The sequence below is a fragment of the Rhinatrema bivittatum genome, chromosome 19, assembly GCF_901001135.1.
Source record: "Rhinatrema bivittatum chromosome 19, aRhiBiv1.1, whole genome shotgun sequence".
NCBI classification, from domain to species: domain Eukaryota; kingdom Metazoa; phylum Chordata; class Amphibia; order Gymnophiona; family Rhinatrematidae; genus Rhinatrema; species Rhinatrema bivittatum.
In genome coordinates, this window is record NC_042633.1 from 33,442,109 (window position 1) to 33,456,215 (window position 14,107).

The 14,107-nt window shown below is 56.7% G+C and overlaps 1 protein-coding gene across 1 annotated transcript in view; it reads right to left on the reverse strand.

The window, feature by feature from the left end:
• PNPLA6 (patatin like phospholipase domain containing 6) overlaps positions 1-13,099 on the reverse strand; it is a 57,610-nt gene extending 44,511 nt beyond the window's left edge. The window contains exons 1-8 of the mRNA XM_029584515.1: positions 12,992-13,099; positions 8,692-8,778; positions 6,887-6,955; positions 4,903-4,990; positions 3,924-4,006; positions 3,055-3,143; positions 2,774-2,914; positions 1,974-2,133 (exon numbers count right to left, since the gene is read on the reverse strand). Of these exons, the coding sequence (XP_029440375.1) occupies positions 1,974-2,133; positions 2,774-2,914; positions 3,055-3,143; positions 3,924-4,006; positions 4,903-4,990; positions 6,887-6,955; positions 8,692-8,778; positions 12,992-13,018 (744 nt within the window). The 5' untranslated portion in view covers positions 13,019-13,099. The remainder of the gene's footprint in view (positions 1-1,973; positions 2,134-2,773; positions 2,915-3,054; positions 3,144-3,923; positions 4,007-4,902; positions 4,991-6,886; positions 6,956-8,691; positions 8,779-12,991) is intronic.
• Between the last annotated feature and the right edge of the window lie 1,008 nt (positions 13,100-14,107).

The window sequence follows — 14,107 nt, forward strand, 5'->3', positions numbered from 1 at the left end:
AAGGAGAGAGATATCCAGAACGGGAGGGAGAGAGAGATGAAGGAGAGAGATATCCAGAACGGGAGGCAGAGAGAGATGAAGGAGAGAGATATCCAGAACGGGAGGCAGAGAGAGATGAAGGAGAGAGATATCCAGAACGGGAGGCAGAGAGAGATGAAGGAGAGAGATATCCAGAACGGGAGGGAGAGAGAGGGAAGGAGAGAGATATCCAGAACGGGAGGCAGAGAGAGATGAAGGAGAGAGATATCCAGAACAGGAGGGAGAGAGAGAGGAAAGGAGAGAGATATCCAGAACGGGAGGGAGAGAGAGATATCCAGAACGGGAGGCAGAGAGAGATGAAGGAGAGAGATATCCAGAACGGGAGGGAGAGAGAGGGAAGGAGAGAGATATCCAGAACGGGAGGGAGAGAGAGGGAAGGAGAGAGATATCCAGAACGGGAGGGAGAGAGAGATGAAGGAGAGAGATATCCAGAACGGGAGGCAGAGAGAGATGAAGGAGAGAGATATCCAGAACGGGAGGCAGAGAGAGATGAAGGAGAGAGATATCCAGAACGGGAGGGAGAGAGAGGGAAGAGGAGGGGAGGGGGACACGCGCACACACAGATAGTAAACGAGATAGGATACTCAGAAACTCAGAACACGACGGCAGATAAGAGCCGCAGGCCTCGCTTACTCTCCGGCTATGCCATTCCAGCAGAACCGGCCTCGGGACCCACCTGCACGGCGCGCTGCTAACGGCCTCTCTCTCTCTCTCTCTTCTCAGAGTCAATTCCCTTCAGTTTCTAATCCAGTCCAGCTGCTCGGGTTATTTATGGGCCTCTCGTGTGGGACGGTTCCGAGGGGGTTTGCAGTACGGCGCTCCCCAGCCCCCGGTCTAACGCTTCGGTCGCCCAATCAAAGAAACCGATGGAATCCATACGACACCATCGCCCCCCCCCCCCCCTGGCGAAATCCCGCTCATGTAACTTGCTGGATTTAAAGGCCCCCCCCCCCCCCCCACTACCACCACCACATACACCGTCCTTTCCTGGAGAAGCAAACATCCATGAATCTACCCAGCACTGGGGAGAGTCTGGATCTGACTGACGACGTCTTTTCCTGCGATGTGCGAGGCTGAGATCATCTGTAGGTGTATTTCTGCCCATTCCATAAAAGGGGGGGGGGGGGAGGAATGGAATAGAGGGGCCGGCTGGAGTTCCGTCCGGACAGGGGCAAGCGAGGAACTAAGACTGCGTCTCCGTGCAAAGGCCTGCAGTCCCTGGAAAAATTCCCACTCGTGAAAAGGCCGCCGGGTCCATGCCTAGCCCAGGGAGGACTGGGGCCCAGCCGAGTTTCCCTCTCCCATGGGAGACCCAGCCAAGGGGGACTCCTCCAATTTAAAAGTAGAATTTCTTCTTCTAAAGAGTACAGCGATCCCCACAGGGAAAGCACGTCCCCACATCTGCAGGAGACGGAGAGATACTGAATGGCTGAGGTCAGTGCAGGGGTGTATCTAGGGTGACGTCCGTCAGCTTTGAAACCTGACTCCGTCTGCTGGCAGGGGAGCACATAACCCATTGGTCCCGAGTCCATCTGTCTACACCCTAGGAAAATGTATTTTTTATTTATTTATTTATTTATTTATATTTTTTTTATAGGGGAAGATTTACGGGGGTAAATCTTTTGACTATGGACCTCAATGTATTACTTTGGCAGCAGACGTTCCTGAATGGAAAGCTGGTTTGACTTGAAAGAGAGGGAGGCGAGGACACAGACAGAGAAGACAGCAGAAATGTTACAGCTGCACTTTCTCAACTTAAACGCTATCCACAAAAAACAAATTTTTAAAAACCACACGCACACTTCCAGAGGACCCAAAATTTACAGCTTACCCAATTACAGAAGGTCCCAGGAGCATCAGCCGCTGGATCAGAGCGCGCTCCAGCTTCCCCCCCACTGTAACTTACCTCAGCGGCTCATCCGCCCTCCCCTCACCTGCTCAGTCAGGCAGAGCTCCAGCTTCCCCTCCTGCACCACGTAGATGCTGGTGTCGGGCTGGCCGGGGCGGAAGACGTATTCCCCCTGCTGGAACTGCTGGAAGACCATATGCTTGCACAGCTCCAGGAAGAGGGGCTTCTCAAAGTGCCCCAGGACCCTACGCAAGGGGGGGGGGAGGGGGGGGAACAAAGCTGTCACTTAAACACAGAATCCAGCAATAAATACCACCCCCCTTCAACCCAGTGACGTTTCCCTCAGTGCATGCTTTAGTTATAAGGACTACGCACACAGCACGATACAGAACGCTGCACCGTAATATGTTTATACATATATTTATTTATTAAAGGAGCCCCAGAGACCCACCCTGGCCCTCTGGCTGGGATCGGGGTGAAGCAGCAAAGGAGCAGATTGACTTGGGCCGCCTCAGAGTCGGCTGAGCTGCACCGCTCTCTCAGGGCGGACAGCACTAAAATAACAAATACATACCGCAAAGCTTTTTTTTTTTTGTCCCCTGCGCTTTCCGGTCTCGGTTGCCCCCACTCCTCCGACCCCTCGCCCGACCCTTCCAAGGAGCCGCCGAGAAAAAAAAATTAATAAAATATAATAAAATAACCTCAGCCCGCCGCTGTGCCGACGGCTCCACACCCAGGCGGCGGCGGTTTGACGAAGTCGCGCACTGAAGAGAGGCGGAGTGCGCTCCCCGACACACACACACCCCCACCCCACTCCCCCAGGGTATGAGGGAGGCACCCGCCCTTCACCCCACAGACAAAGGCAGGGGCAGGAAGCCCACCCACCGCACGTTCTTCAGCATGTAGAGGACCTCGGAGGGCAGGTGGGAGTTGGCGACGTCGAACTCGGTGAGGTCGGCTTCCAGCACGGACGGGGGGGGCTCCTTCTGCTGCAGCGTGGGCACCTCCTTCTTGATCCGCAAGATCCTGCAAGCGGGACGGAAACCGACCACCTCGGTCAGAGCGGCGGCCCTGAGCCTCTGCCCCCTCCCTCCCTCCCCTCACCGTCCCCGCAGGAGGGGGCTTTCGGTACCCGAGCAAAGAGGGGAGGGGGGGGTGTCGCTTACTTTTTGGCGATGCTCAACATCTTCTGCTTCTTTTTCATCCTGGGCCTGGTGGCCGTGGCGTCTACGAGCGAGGACGTGGACTGAGAGACCTGCATGTGCGGGTGGGGGGTAACAGCAAAGCGTTATCGGCCGCGGAAGGTCAAGCTGAAACATTCTCCATTCAAGCAAACTCGGAAGCCAGGCCCGTGGAGCTTTTTTCGGTAGTCCAGGGAATAAAAAGCCTTCAAAACTCACAAAGAAAGCAGAACAGATAAGGAAAGGCCAGGACCTCCAGAGGATTCCTACAGCAGGGGAAGTAAAACTCGCCGCTGGACGCCAGCTTGGCAGCGAGGCACGAAGTTTCCGGTCATCTGCTCGCCGTTCCCAGCTGGGAAGCTTCACGGCCGGGGGGGGGACGACACGACGTGGAAGGGGGATGCTTCTCTCTTTATAGCGCTGCCGCCTGCACCTCCCCCCACGGCCTGGCGGCGCTGAAAGGATCCCCCTTCTCTCGTTCTCAATAGGACGTCCTGTGGGTCTCCAGCCTCACGTGGGCTCTCCCTACCTCCCTCCCGACCCCTGACAGTCAGCCCCAGCCCATCACAGCGAAGACCGTGCGGCCCGAGGAGCGGGAAGCTGGGTCCTGAACCCGGAGTCGGCTCGGGCCCCGGCGCCGCTTCGAAAGTAAAGCAGCGCCGGGCGGCCCGTTAAGAGCGCGGTGGGCTGTGAAGGCAGGAGGTCCCGGGATCCACCCGCCGGCGTGACCCCGAGCAAGGTCGCTTCACCCCCCCCTCCTCTTCCTCCGGGGCAAGAGCACCCCACATCCCGCCCAGCACCGAGCACCGCCGACAGCGTCGCTCGCGCGCAACGCCCCCCGCCCCTCGCCGTACCTTCCTCATGATCTTGCGTCCGTAGAACAAGACCTTATCCCGCTTGCGAAACCGGTACTTCGGCGTCTCCTCCAGTTGGACTTCTACGGAGGGGAGGAAGGAAGAGGAGGAGGGGAAAAAAAGAAAACTCTTTTAAGAACGTCGGGCGCGACCGACGGCAGACGCGCAACCCCCCCCCGCGACCGGGTATTAACGCGGAGGCGCGCGCGGGACGAGGGAGGTCACGAGATGAGCATCAAGCGCGGGGGGGGGGGGGGGGTGTCTCCCGAGGAGGATCGTCAAGAAATACTTGGGGGAAGGACGGTGGACGTCATCTTATTTTACTGCCGCCATCAGCGCGACGAGAGCAGCGCTGGACCCGGCCGGCAGCGCGGCCGAGACTCTAACGCCTTCCCCACTCAGCCTCGGAGGAGCGTTCCGGGTCAGGAGGGGACCTGGAGCCAGCCTCCTTCTTTTTTTGGGGGGGGGGGGGGGGTATGGGGAGAAAATCGGACCCGTTGCCTGCAAAATCTTTTTTGCACTTAACCGTCTAAATTCAGCGCATAGCGAGGGGTCTAAGGTCATCCTCAGATAACTTCGGCCGCGCCTGCTGAATTTTTTGGTTAAAGCTATGCAGGTGACCTCAGCTGAGGGGATAGACGGTTTCCGAATTTTTGAATTTTAGTCTTTGCACGCAAACGTAACGCCTCGCGGGTATAAACAATTCAGGCATCATTTGTACCGCGGGGTCTCGTATTCACGGAGCGCCGTTAGGGTACACAGCACTGTACAAAGCATTAGGTTTTGGGGGGGGGGGCATGGGAGGGAATTGTGTTTATTCCCGGCGGGGACGCGACTGGGCCTTGAAACCATTCGCACGCGGGGGGGGGGGGGGGTTCTCCCGCGCCGGACGCCAACGCCACGTGAACCGCAAACTCCGATTCGACTGGAGGATGTTCTAATCCGCAAACGGCTTTAAAGAAATAGCAATGGAACTTACGCCTGAGCCGCAGGCGCCTGACGAAAACCAGAATCAGCGCGGCTATGAGGAGCACGGCCAGCCCGACCCCAATCATCACCCCCAACACCTACGAGGCAAAAGACAGAGAGGGAGGGGAAAATAAACCAAACCCAAAACTCACCAAGAAGTGAAGGCATCGCCCGCAGGGAGTCACGGAGCAGAGAAACACCACACACACACACACACACACACACACGCACACGCACACACACGCACAAAAGTGTCAACCGTAGGGAGTCAGAGACACAGAGACGTCACCGGCAGGAGTCACAGAGCAGAGAAACACCACACACACGCACACACGCACAAAAGTGTCAACCATAGGGAGTCAGAGACACAGAGACATCACCAGCAGGAGTCACGGAGCAGAGAAACACCACACACACACACACACGCACAAAAGTGTCAACCGTAGGGACTCAGAGACACAGAGACGTCACCGGCAGGAGTCACAGAGCAGAGAAACACCACACACACGCACACACGCACAAAAGTGTCAACCGTAGGGAGTCAGAGACACAGAGACATCACCAGCAGAAGTCACAGAGCAGAGAAACACCACACACACACACACACGCACAAAAGTGTCAACCATAGGGAGTCAGAGACACAGAGACATCACCAGCAGGAGTCACGGAGCAGAGAAACACCACACACACACACACACGCACAAAAGTGTCAACCGTAGGGAGTCAGAGACACAGAGACGTCACCGGCAGGAGTCACAGAGCAGAGAAACACCACACACACACACACACACACACACACACGCACAAAAGTGTCAACCGTAGGGAGTCAGAGACACAGAGACGTCACCGGCAGGAGTCACAGAGCAGAGAAACACCACACACACACACACACACACACACACAAAAGTGTCAACCGTAGGGAGTCAGAGACACAGAGACGTCACCAGCAGGAGTCACGGAGCAGAGAAACACCACACACACGCACACACGCACAAAAGTGTCAACCGTAGGGAGTCAGAGACACAGAGACATCACCAGCAGGAGTCACAATCGGGTGTTACGCACGGGACGTCACGGAGCAGAGAAACACCACACACATGCACACAAAAGTGTCAACCGTAGGGAGTCAGAGACACAGAGACATCATGCGCAGGAGTCACAGAGCAGAGAAACACCACACACACACACAAAAGTGTCAACCGTAGGGAGTCAGAGACACAGAGACGTCACCGGCAGGAGTCACAATCGGGTGTTACGCACGGGACGTCACGGAGCAGAGAAACACCACACACATGCACACAAAAGTGTCAACCGTAGGGAGTCAGAGACACAGAGACATCATGCGCAGGAGTCACAGAGCAGAGAAACACCACACACACACACACACAAAAGTGTCAACCATAGGGAGTCAGAGACACAGAGACATCACCAGCAGGAGTCACAGAGCAGGGACACAACCGAGCAATACCATGGGGCGTCACGGAGCAGAGAAACACCACACACATGCACACAAAAGTGTCAACCGTAGGGAGTCAGAGACACAGAGACATCATGCGCAGGAGTCACAGAGCAGAGAAACACCACACACACACACACACGCACAAAAGTGTCAATCATAGGGAGTCAGAGACACAGAGACATCACCAGCAGGAGTCACAGAGCAGGGACACAACCGAGCGATACCATGGGGCGTCACGGAGCAGAGAAACACCACACACATGCACACAAAAGTGTCAACCGTAGGGAGTCAGAGACACAGAGACATCACCAGCAGGAGTCACAGAGCAGGGGCACAACCGGGCGTTACGCACGGGGCGTCACAGAGCAGAGAGACACACACACACGCACACACACACATCTCCTGCCATGAGTCACGCAGCAGAAAGAGAGAGACACAGACACAGACACAGGCATCACCCAAAGGGCTCCCTCTCCCAGGCGGTCACTCCCGTGCAGTGCCTGCTCCCGGGCTGCACCGCAGCGCACGCTCTCACCATGCCGGTCTGCAGCTGGTCTTCCACGAAGTGTCTGATGTTCGGCAGCACGCCGGTTAGCAGCTCTTCCTGTCAGGAAAGGGGGCGAGGACAGAAGAGAACAGCAGAGCCCAGGTTTTATCGAGATCCTCAGCTCAGATTGAAGCCCCCCCGAGCGGAATTCAAAGAAGGCCGCATTTCCGCCGGCTCAAAGACATTAGCCGAAGCAGGCGCTCCGCTATCGAAAAGGGCCTTCCTAACCACCTTCCACCGCGCAGCCGGGATTCAAGCCCAAAGTTTGTGCTGACGAGGCAAAAAAAAAAAATAAATCAAAAACCCGACCACCTGCAATTATCTGGGAAATAAAATGCGCTTAAAATATTTATATTAAAAAAAAAAAAAGATGCGGGCCGGCCCAGTGGCCGGTAAGGGCCTGGGTGTGGCTCCCGGGGCTTGCTTCCGCTCCCCGGGTAGGCTGGGGACCCTGCAGAGGTGGCGCTCACAGCCCCGTGGGATTCCCGGGCACCCTGTGGCCAGATTAAGGGTCAGCCCCGGTTTGCAGGCCCCTCCCAGGGCAAAGACCGTCACCAGGACGGCTGGGCCGAGCCCGGGGGGGGAGGGGGGGGGACGACAGAACTGCATCCAACTGAATCGTTCTCGAGAACGGGGCAGGAGGAGCCGGAATATCCCGCCGAACCCGGAACTGCGGCCACCCCACCCCCCCCGCAACTGCAGCTGGACCGGCGAGAATGAGACGCCCCACTCCCCAAAAGAAACAAGAGGGTCTGGGCGGGGGGAGGGCAGGGTTTTTGGCGAGCTCTCGTACCGGTTTATCCTTGCACGGATAACTCGGCAAACGCCAATACGGACCGGAAAGGCCACAGTCCCGGGGCAGTTATTTGTGACTCCCCCATCTTTCTGGGGGACTGGCACGTGTCGGGTTGGTGGAGGAGAGTGACTTGCATGAGGGAATTATTTTATGTTTTTTGTTTTGGGCAGCGTGTGTGTGTGAGTGTGTGTGAGGGGGGGGGAGTGTGTGTGTGTGTGTGTGCGTGTGTGAGGGGGGGAGTGTGTGTGTGTGTGAGGGGGGGAGTGTGTGTGCGCGTGTGAGGGGGGGAGTGTGTGTGTGTGTGAGGGGGGGGAGTGTGTGTGTGCGCGTGTGATGGGGGGAGTGTGTGTGTGTGTGAGGGGGGAGTGTGTGTGTGAGGGGGGGAGTGTGTGTGTGAGGGGGGGAGTGTGTGTGTGTGTGTGTGTGAGGGGGGGAGTGTGTGTGTGTGAGGGGGGAGTGTGTGTGTGAGGGGGGAGTGTGTGTGTGTGTAGGGGGGGAGTGTGTGTGTGAGGGGGGGAGTGTGTGTGTGAGGGGGGGCGTGTGTGGTGTGTGTGAGGGGGGGGAGTGTGTGTGTGAGGGGGGGAGTGTGTGTGTGTGTGAAGGGGGGGAGTGTGTGTGTGCGGGGGGGGAGTGTGTGTGTGTGTGTGTGAGGGGGGAGTGTGTGTGTGTGTGTGTGTGTGAGGGGGGGGAGTGTGTGTGTGTGTGTGCGCGCGCGTGCGTACGTGTCGCGAGTGAAGGGGTTGCAGGGCGTGCGAGTGTGGATCTTTCCCCTCTGTCCTGTGCAGTTCTTCACCCGTGAACACGCAATACACGCGTGTAATACTTAATGCTCCCTGCGTCGTTTCCCGCGGCTCAGGACGGTCACGGGCCTACGGAGACGTTGGCAGACGCAGAAAGCGTTCCCACCAAGTGCTTTGCTGCAAGGAAGATCTAAGGGCACGGACGGTATTCGGAACCAGGCTCCCAGAGATGCCCGGAGCCTGGCCAGCAGCGTTACCTCTGGCTGGGGCTGCTCCTCCTCTTCCTCTGACTCTGTCTGTCCCATGCCTGCGCGCTCCTCTCCGAAACCATCCCACAATGCATTCTAGGGAAACAAACAAACAAAAACCCAATAAGGGCTGATGGATGAGAAGAATTCCAGAGAGGGAGGATGTCCTGGTGGTTCCAGTAACGGAAACGGGCCAGGAACCCTGCACCTCAGGTGGACGTGTGATCGGGTCTGAAGTGCTGCACCGCAGACTCCAGTTAGGGATCAGGAACGCTTCGGTTTAGGCAAATTGTTATTGACACGAATGGAAATGAAGACTCAAGATCCCAGTCACCAGCAGGTCCCCCGCTTTACGTACAGGCCCACCAGATTCCGGCCCTGACCAATCTCCCATCTAAGCGCATACCAGAAGCACAGGGAGAGAGTCGGTGGCAGAGCCGGAGATTAGAGCTTAGCCACCACGCAGAGAAAGTGACGGAGCTGGGGATTGAACTGATGCACGGGAGGTTACAATGATGCTCCCCTGAGGTCACCACAGAGCCAGGAATTAGAAACGAAGCCCAGGGCGATAAAGTGACTCTCCCCCAGGTTGCACAGAGTCAAGGATTACAACTGAGGCGGAGGGAGGGAAAGGGCTTCACCCAAGGTCGCACACAGAGCCGGGAATCAGAGCTGAGGCATGGGAAGATACGATGATTCTCCCCGAGGTCAAACACACAGTGTCAGAGCTGGGGATTAGGACTGAGGTGCAGGGAGCAAGGTCACAGACAGTCAGCGGCAGAGTCAAGGATTAGAGCTGAGTGGCGGGGACCAGGTCACAGGCACAGCAGAGACGGTCTCTCCTGCCGCATCATCGCCTGCTTCCTGCGTTGGTGCCAAAAAAAAACCCCCAAAAACTCACCAGTCCCTGCCTCCTAACCTCTCCTTATGACGCTCGAGTGTTTTGTTTTTTTTATATTAATATTTTGAAACCCTTACGCAAAACCCATCTCCGCAGAGGCAGAAAATAAAAACCAAACCCCAGCAGGGAAGCCGCAAAACAGAAAGAGGAAGCCCCCACGGAACGCCACGGCATCACGAGGAGCAGCCACGGGGTTACCAGCCGGGTCAGCGAGACCAGGAGCAGGGCCTGGCCCGGCTCTGTGCGCCTCACCTCGCAAAGTGACTCGACACCTACCCCTACCCCCCCCCCCAGGAAGAGGTCGTGACAATAAGTGGAAACCCCCCCCCCCCCTCCAAGCAACAACCCTCAGCTTGCTACCACCAGGCGGATTTACTCTTGTCTTCTACCCCGTGGACGCCGGTGAAGGGAACGCGAGCTCGTTTAAAAAAAAAAAAAAAAGCAAAACGAAAAACCTGCAGCAAAGCAAACCAACCAGGGAGGAAGAGGAGGGCGGAACAGATATGACGAAAGATGACTTTAAAAACAAACCAAAAAAAAATGAAGAAGAGTCAATGATTTGGCAACTCTGCTTCAGTCCGAAAACCGTGAACACCGCAAAGTCACAGCGGCGTGAAAGCCTCGCCAGGCAAGAGAGAAAAGGAGGCCTCGGGGGCCAGTGGGAGGGAGGAGGCCACAGATTGAGCAAGAGCCATGACCGCAGTACAAAATGCACAACCAGCAGGGCCGGGGCGGCTCACGTGGCCCTTATCTTTGTTTTGCCACTTTTCTCTCCCTGCACCGGAGGGGAAGGGGACTCCTTCAGGGAGTCTCGCCTCCAGGGAGTCTCGCCTCCTGCTGAGTGGAAGGACCACAAACCCACCGTCTCCCTTTCTGGGAGTGGAAAGGGGTGCGTCCTAACGCAAATGCTTTGGGAATAAAAAAAAAAATATATATATATCGGAACAAATCTTTAAAACTTGAAGATCTCCAACATCAATATCTGCAGAGACTGTCGGAGGGGGCGGAAAGGGTTCTAGGTGGGAGCACAGAAGCTGGAGCTACGTTCCCGCTCACATCTAGATTTAATTCAAAATGTCAGGCCGGTAAGGGGCCGTTGTCAGGGCTTGCGGGGAAATCCTTGCTCGGGTCCAGATACGGTTGCTGGAACTTGTCCCTAAAAGTCAAGCGATTCCGAGAAGCGACACGCGCAGCAACGAAAGGAGGAAAAAAAAAATGTTTCCTGGAAGCACCGTCAGCTGGCAGGTCCTATTAATCATCACCCCACCCCTCGCAACCGGGTGACAGGCAGCGGGCAGGGAAAGGGTAGCCAAGAGGCAGAGAGGGAAGTGCCGGACAAGGATCCTGGCAGCAGCTCTCACAGAGTTATAAACAGGCAAGGGGCACCCGACTCCAGAGCCTGTGTATTAAGGACACCATTTATCGTCGTCCCCCCGTCCCCCCCTTGCCTGGCTTGCCAGTCAATGCTTTTTGAACTCACACCGCGTTTGCAAATGTAGTTATTTATTAAAATGTTTCATCAGCTCGAATGGGAAATATTTTGGGGGCGGACTTCAAATCAACAACGCCGTGGCTCCAAAATACTTCAAAGGGATGGGTCTGTTGAAAAGAGGAAGGTTGTCAGAACATCCCACCCCCCCCCAAAACAAAAACAGGAACAGAGGCACTAGGTAAATCTGGGAAAACATATTAGTAGGGGAGAAAAGGAAGTAACTACCAGCTTGTACTGTAGAAACAGCCGAGTGTAATGCAGGTGCAGGGAAGGAGGAAGGGCCAGGCCTGCCCACCCGTCATCACTGCACAGCAACAGGGCTGCCCCCGGGGGGCCCCCCTAGAGCAGGTGCAGCCGCGGCCCAGGCATGGGCAAGAAGCACTCACAACCCTCCCTCCCGCCCTAAAGAAGCTGAAGCGTCCAAAAAAGTGGAATATAAATCAAAGATAATATATAAAAAAAAAAAAATAATAATAATCCCGGATGATCTTCGCTCAAATTCACTGAAGATTCACCGGGCTTCCGCCCAACTCGTAAGCTCTTCGGAGCAGGGACCCCCGTAACCCGGCACTGCGCAAACTGCCTGCTGAGCTCCACCCACAGTGATAATAAATATGCGCAAGTCCATGAAATAAACGCGCAGATGCACGCGCACGAATATCTATCCGTCTATTCGCAATCTGCGTGCGCACAGTTCGAGCTGTCACAGCTGGGAGTTTGCATTCGCGATCGCCCCCTCCCCATGCGTAGGGGGGGGGGAGATGGGGGGGGGGGGAGTCGCCGCGGGCCCCCCCCCCCCCCCGAGGGCGCTACAAGCGATCAAGCGCGGCTTCTCCCTCCCGGGAGGGGGGGGACTCACACGCAACACGGCCCAGCCCGCCCGCCGCTCTCATCCCGCTGCCGGTGCCACGCGCCCGCCGCCGCCAGAGCCTCATCCTTCGGGCTCCGCCCACCGAGTCCTTCCCCGCCTCCCCTCCCCTCTCCGGCGGCGCACGCTTCTGACGTCACCGAACCGCGCCGGCGCAGCCGAGACGGGAGGTAAGGGCGCGCGCGCGCGCCTCGGAACTCCTCTCCCCGGCCGGCGGCGCGCGAGAGGAAGGCACGGACCGATCCAGCCTCTTGCTTTAGGCCCAGCCCGAGCCCCGTGCGCGCAACGGAAACGTAGCCGCGATTTTTCTGACGAGGGAAGGGCAGGGCAGGGCGCACCGAGGCGAAAACCGGGAGCTGGATCAGACGTTTTGGTCCCTTGACCTTGGGAGCGGGGCAGCCCTATCCGCCCAACCTCGCCTACCCCGCGCGCTCTGGCTGCAACCTGAGGCCAAGGCAGGGAGAGAGAGAGCCGCCACCACGGTTGCCATTTGGGCTCCGGCTGGGAGGGAAGGAAGGAAGGGGTTTGAACTTGCACTTTGAAAGCAGCCCTGCAGGCAGCAGAATGCAGCGGCTTGAAGTGGGGCCTGCTGGAGTCCTGGGTAGGCCGTCAGGCATATTTTAATCGCTAGCCCAACCCTGCTGTCATGCATGCTCTCGGCTCCTGGGGATAGATTCCCCCCCCGCTCTCCATCGGCCAAAGGTATTAAACAGGCACTGTTTTCAGCCCCTGCATTAGGCATTGTGCTAACTACTCCAGTGTTTTAGGACGCATGCTTGTAGAGGGGCGTTTTGAATTCTGCCTTAAAATATTAAAGGGTTATGGGGTAAGAAGAAACTTCCCCTCACATCCTTGCTGGCTCACACACCTTTAAATCTGTCAGGCATTGACAGTCAGACTGCAGTGGCCCTGCTGCAATCCACTTGTTCAGGGCATCCTGTCAGGTCTGAAAGGCCTATGCAAAGTCAAAGGAGGCAGAGCCACATGCAAGAAACACCACTGCACGGTTGTTTTCCAGGGCTGGCAATGCCACAAACTGACAGCGTACCTGTCCAAGGCAAAATTTCAGTAGCATTGGGTCCCCTGGAGATCTTCACCCAGGCCTATCGTGGCCTCACACGACAAGCAAGACTGCAGTGTTCAGTGCTGGCTTCAGCTCCCCCATCCAAACAGAACGGGGACCCAACTGCTCCTACAGGATGTTATGAAATGCACACACTCTGGCACCAAGATTATCTTCCAGAGAGGGGGTCAGGGTCCTCGTTACAGCTCCTACGTTTACAGGCAGCCTGCAATGGGCATGTCTGGCTCAAAGCCATTTTTAGCACCTTCTCCACCCTTACTGGTTAGCTCAGCTTAACTAGGCCTCCCTATCAGCACTTCCCTTCGTAAAACACACACCTTTACTGCTCTCTTCTCCTCCCATTCCCAAGGCCACTGCCTTTGCACTTGTAGCACCAGCACGGAGACATCTCAGAGATAGCCTTTCACCCTGCTCCTCACACCTGGGCCCACACCTCGCTGACTGATGATTTCATTTCTGTTACAGCAGCAAAAAAAAAAAGTGTCTTTCAACCCCTTCTGTCTCAACGTTAGTCAAAGGAGGGGGGGGGGGGGTGTGTGTGTGGAAGAGTCCCCACCCCCACTAATCAAGCCACCAAGCCTGGGACAGGCACCAGGCCCCCCTGCTCCCAACTTCCCAGGACGCCTGGGGAAACTGCAATCCCCCAGCAGGGACACAAGCGGCTACTGCGGCTGGGAGAGAGGCAAGGCAGCTGCTCCTGCCACTGGTTGGGGCCACGGCTCTGAGGGTCCTTGCTTAAGCAGTGAATAGAAAAGAGGGAGGTAAAGGTGAGAGCTGAAAAGCTCCGAGGAGCCAGCAGCGAGGTGACCGTCGTTCAGGCGTGCAAGAACCTGCAAAAAGGATTCAGGTTTTATGGGGCTCGCTACAGCTGTAAGGAGGGAGGGAGGGAGCAAGGCCAGCGGACAGCACGGAGGGCTGCACCCACAAGCACACCGGGTGGTCCAGGCAGGGTCTTCAAACCAGGACCTGGAGCCCTCTGATCACTTTTAACATAACCAAAGTGAAATGTTCGCAGTTAACTGGGGGGGGGGGGGCGGGGTGTGCCTTCCCCACATTGCACACACGCATACACATAACCAA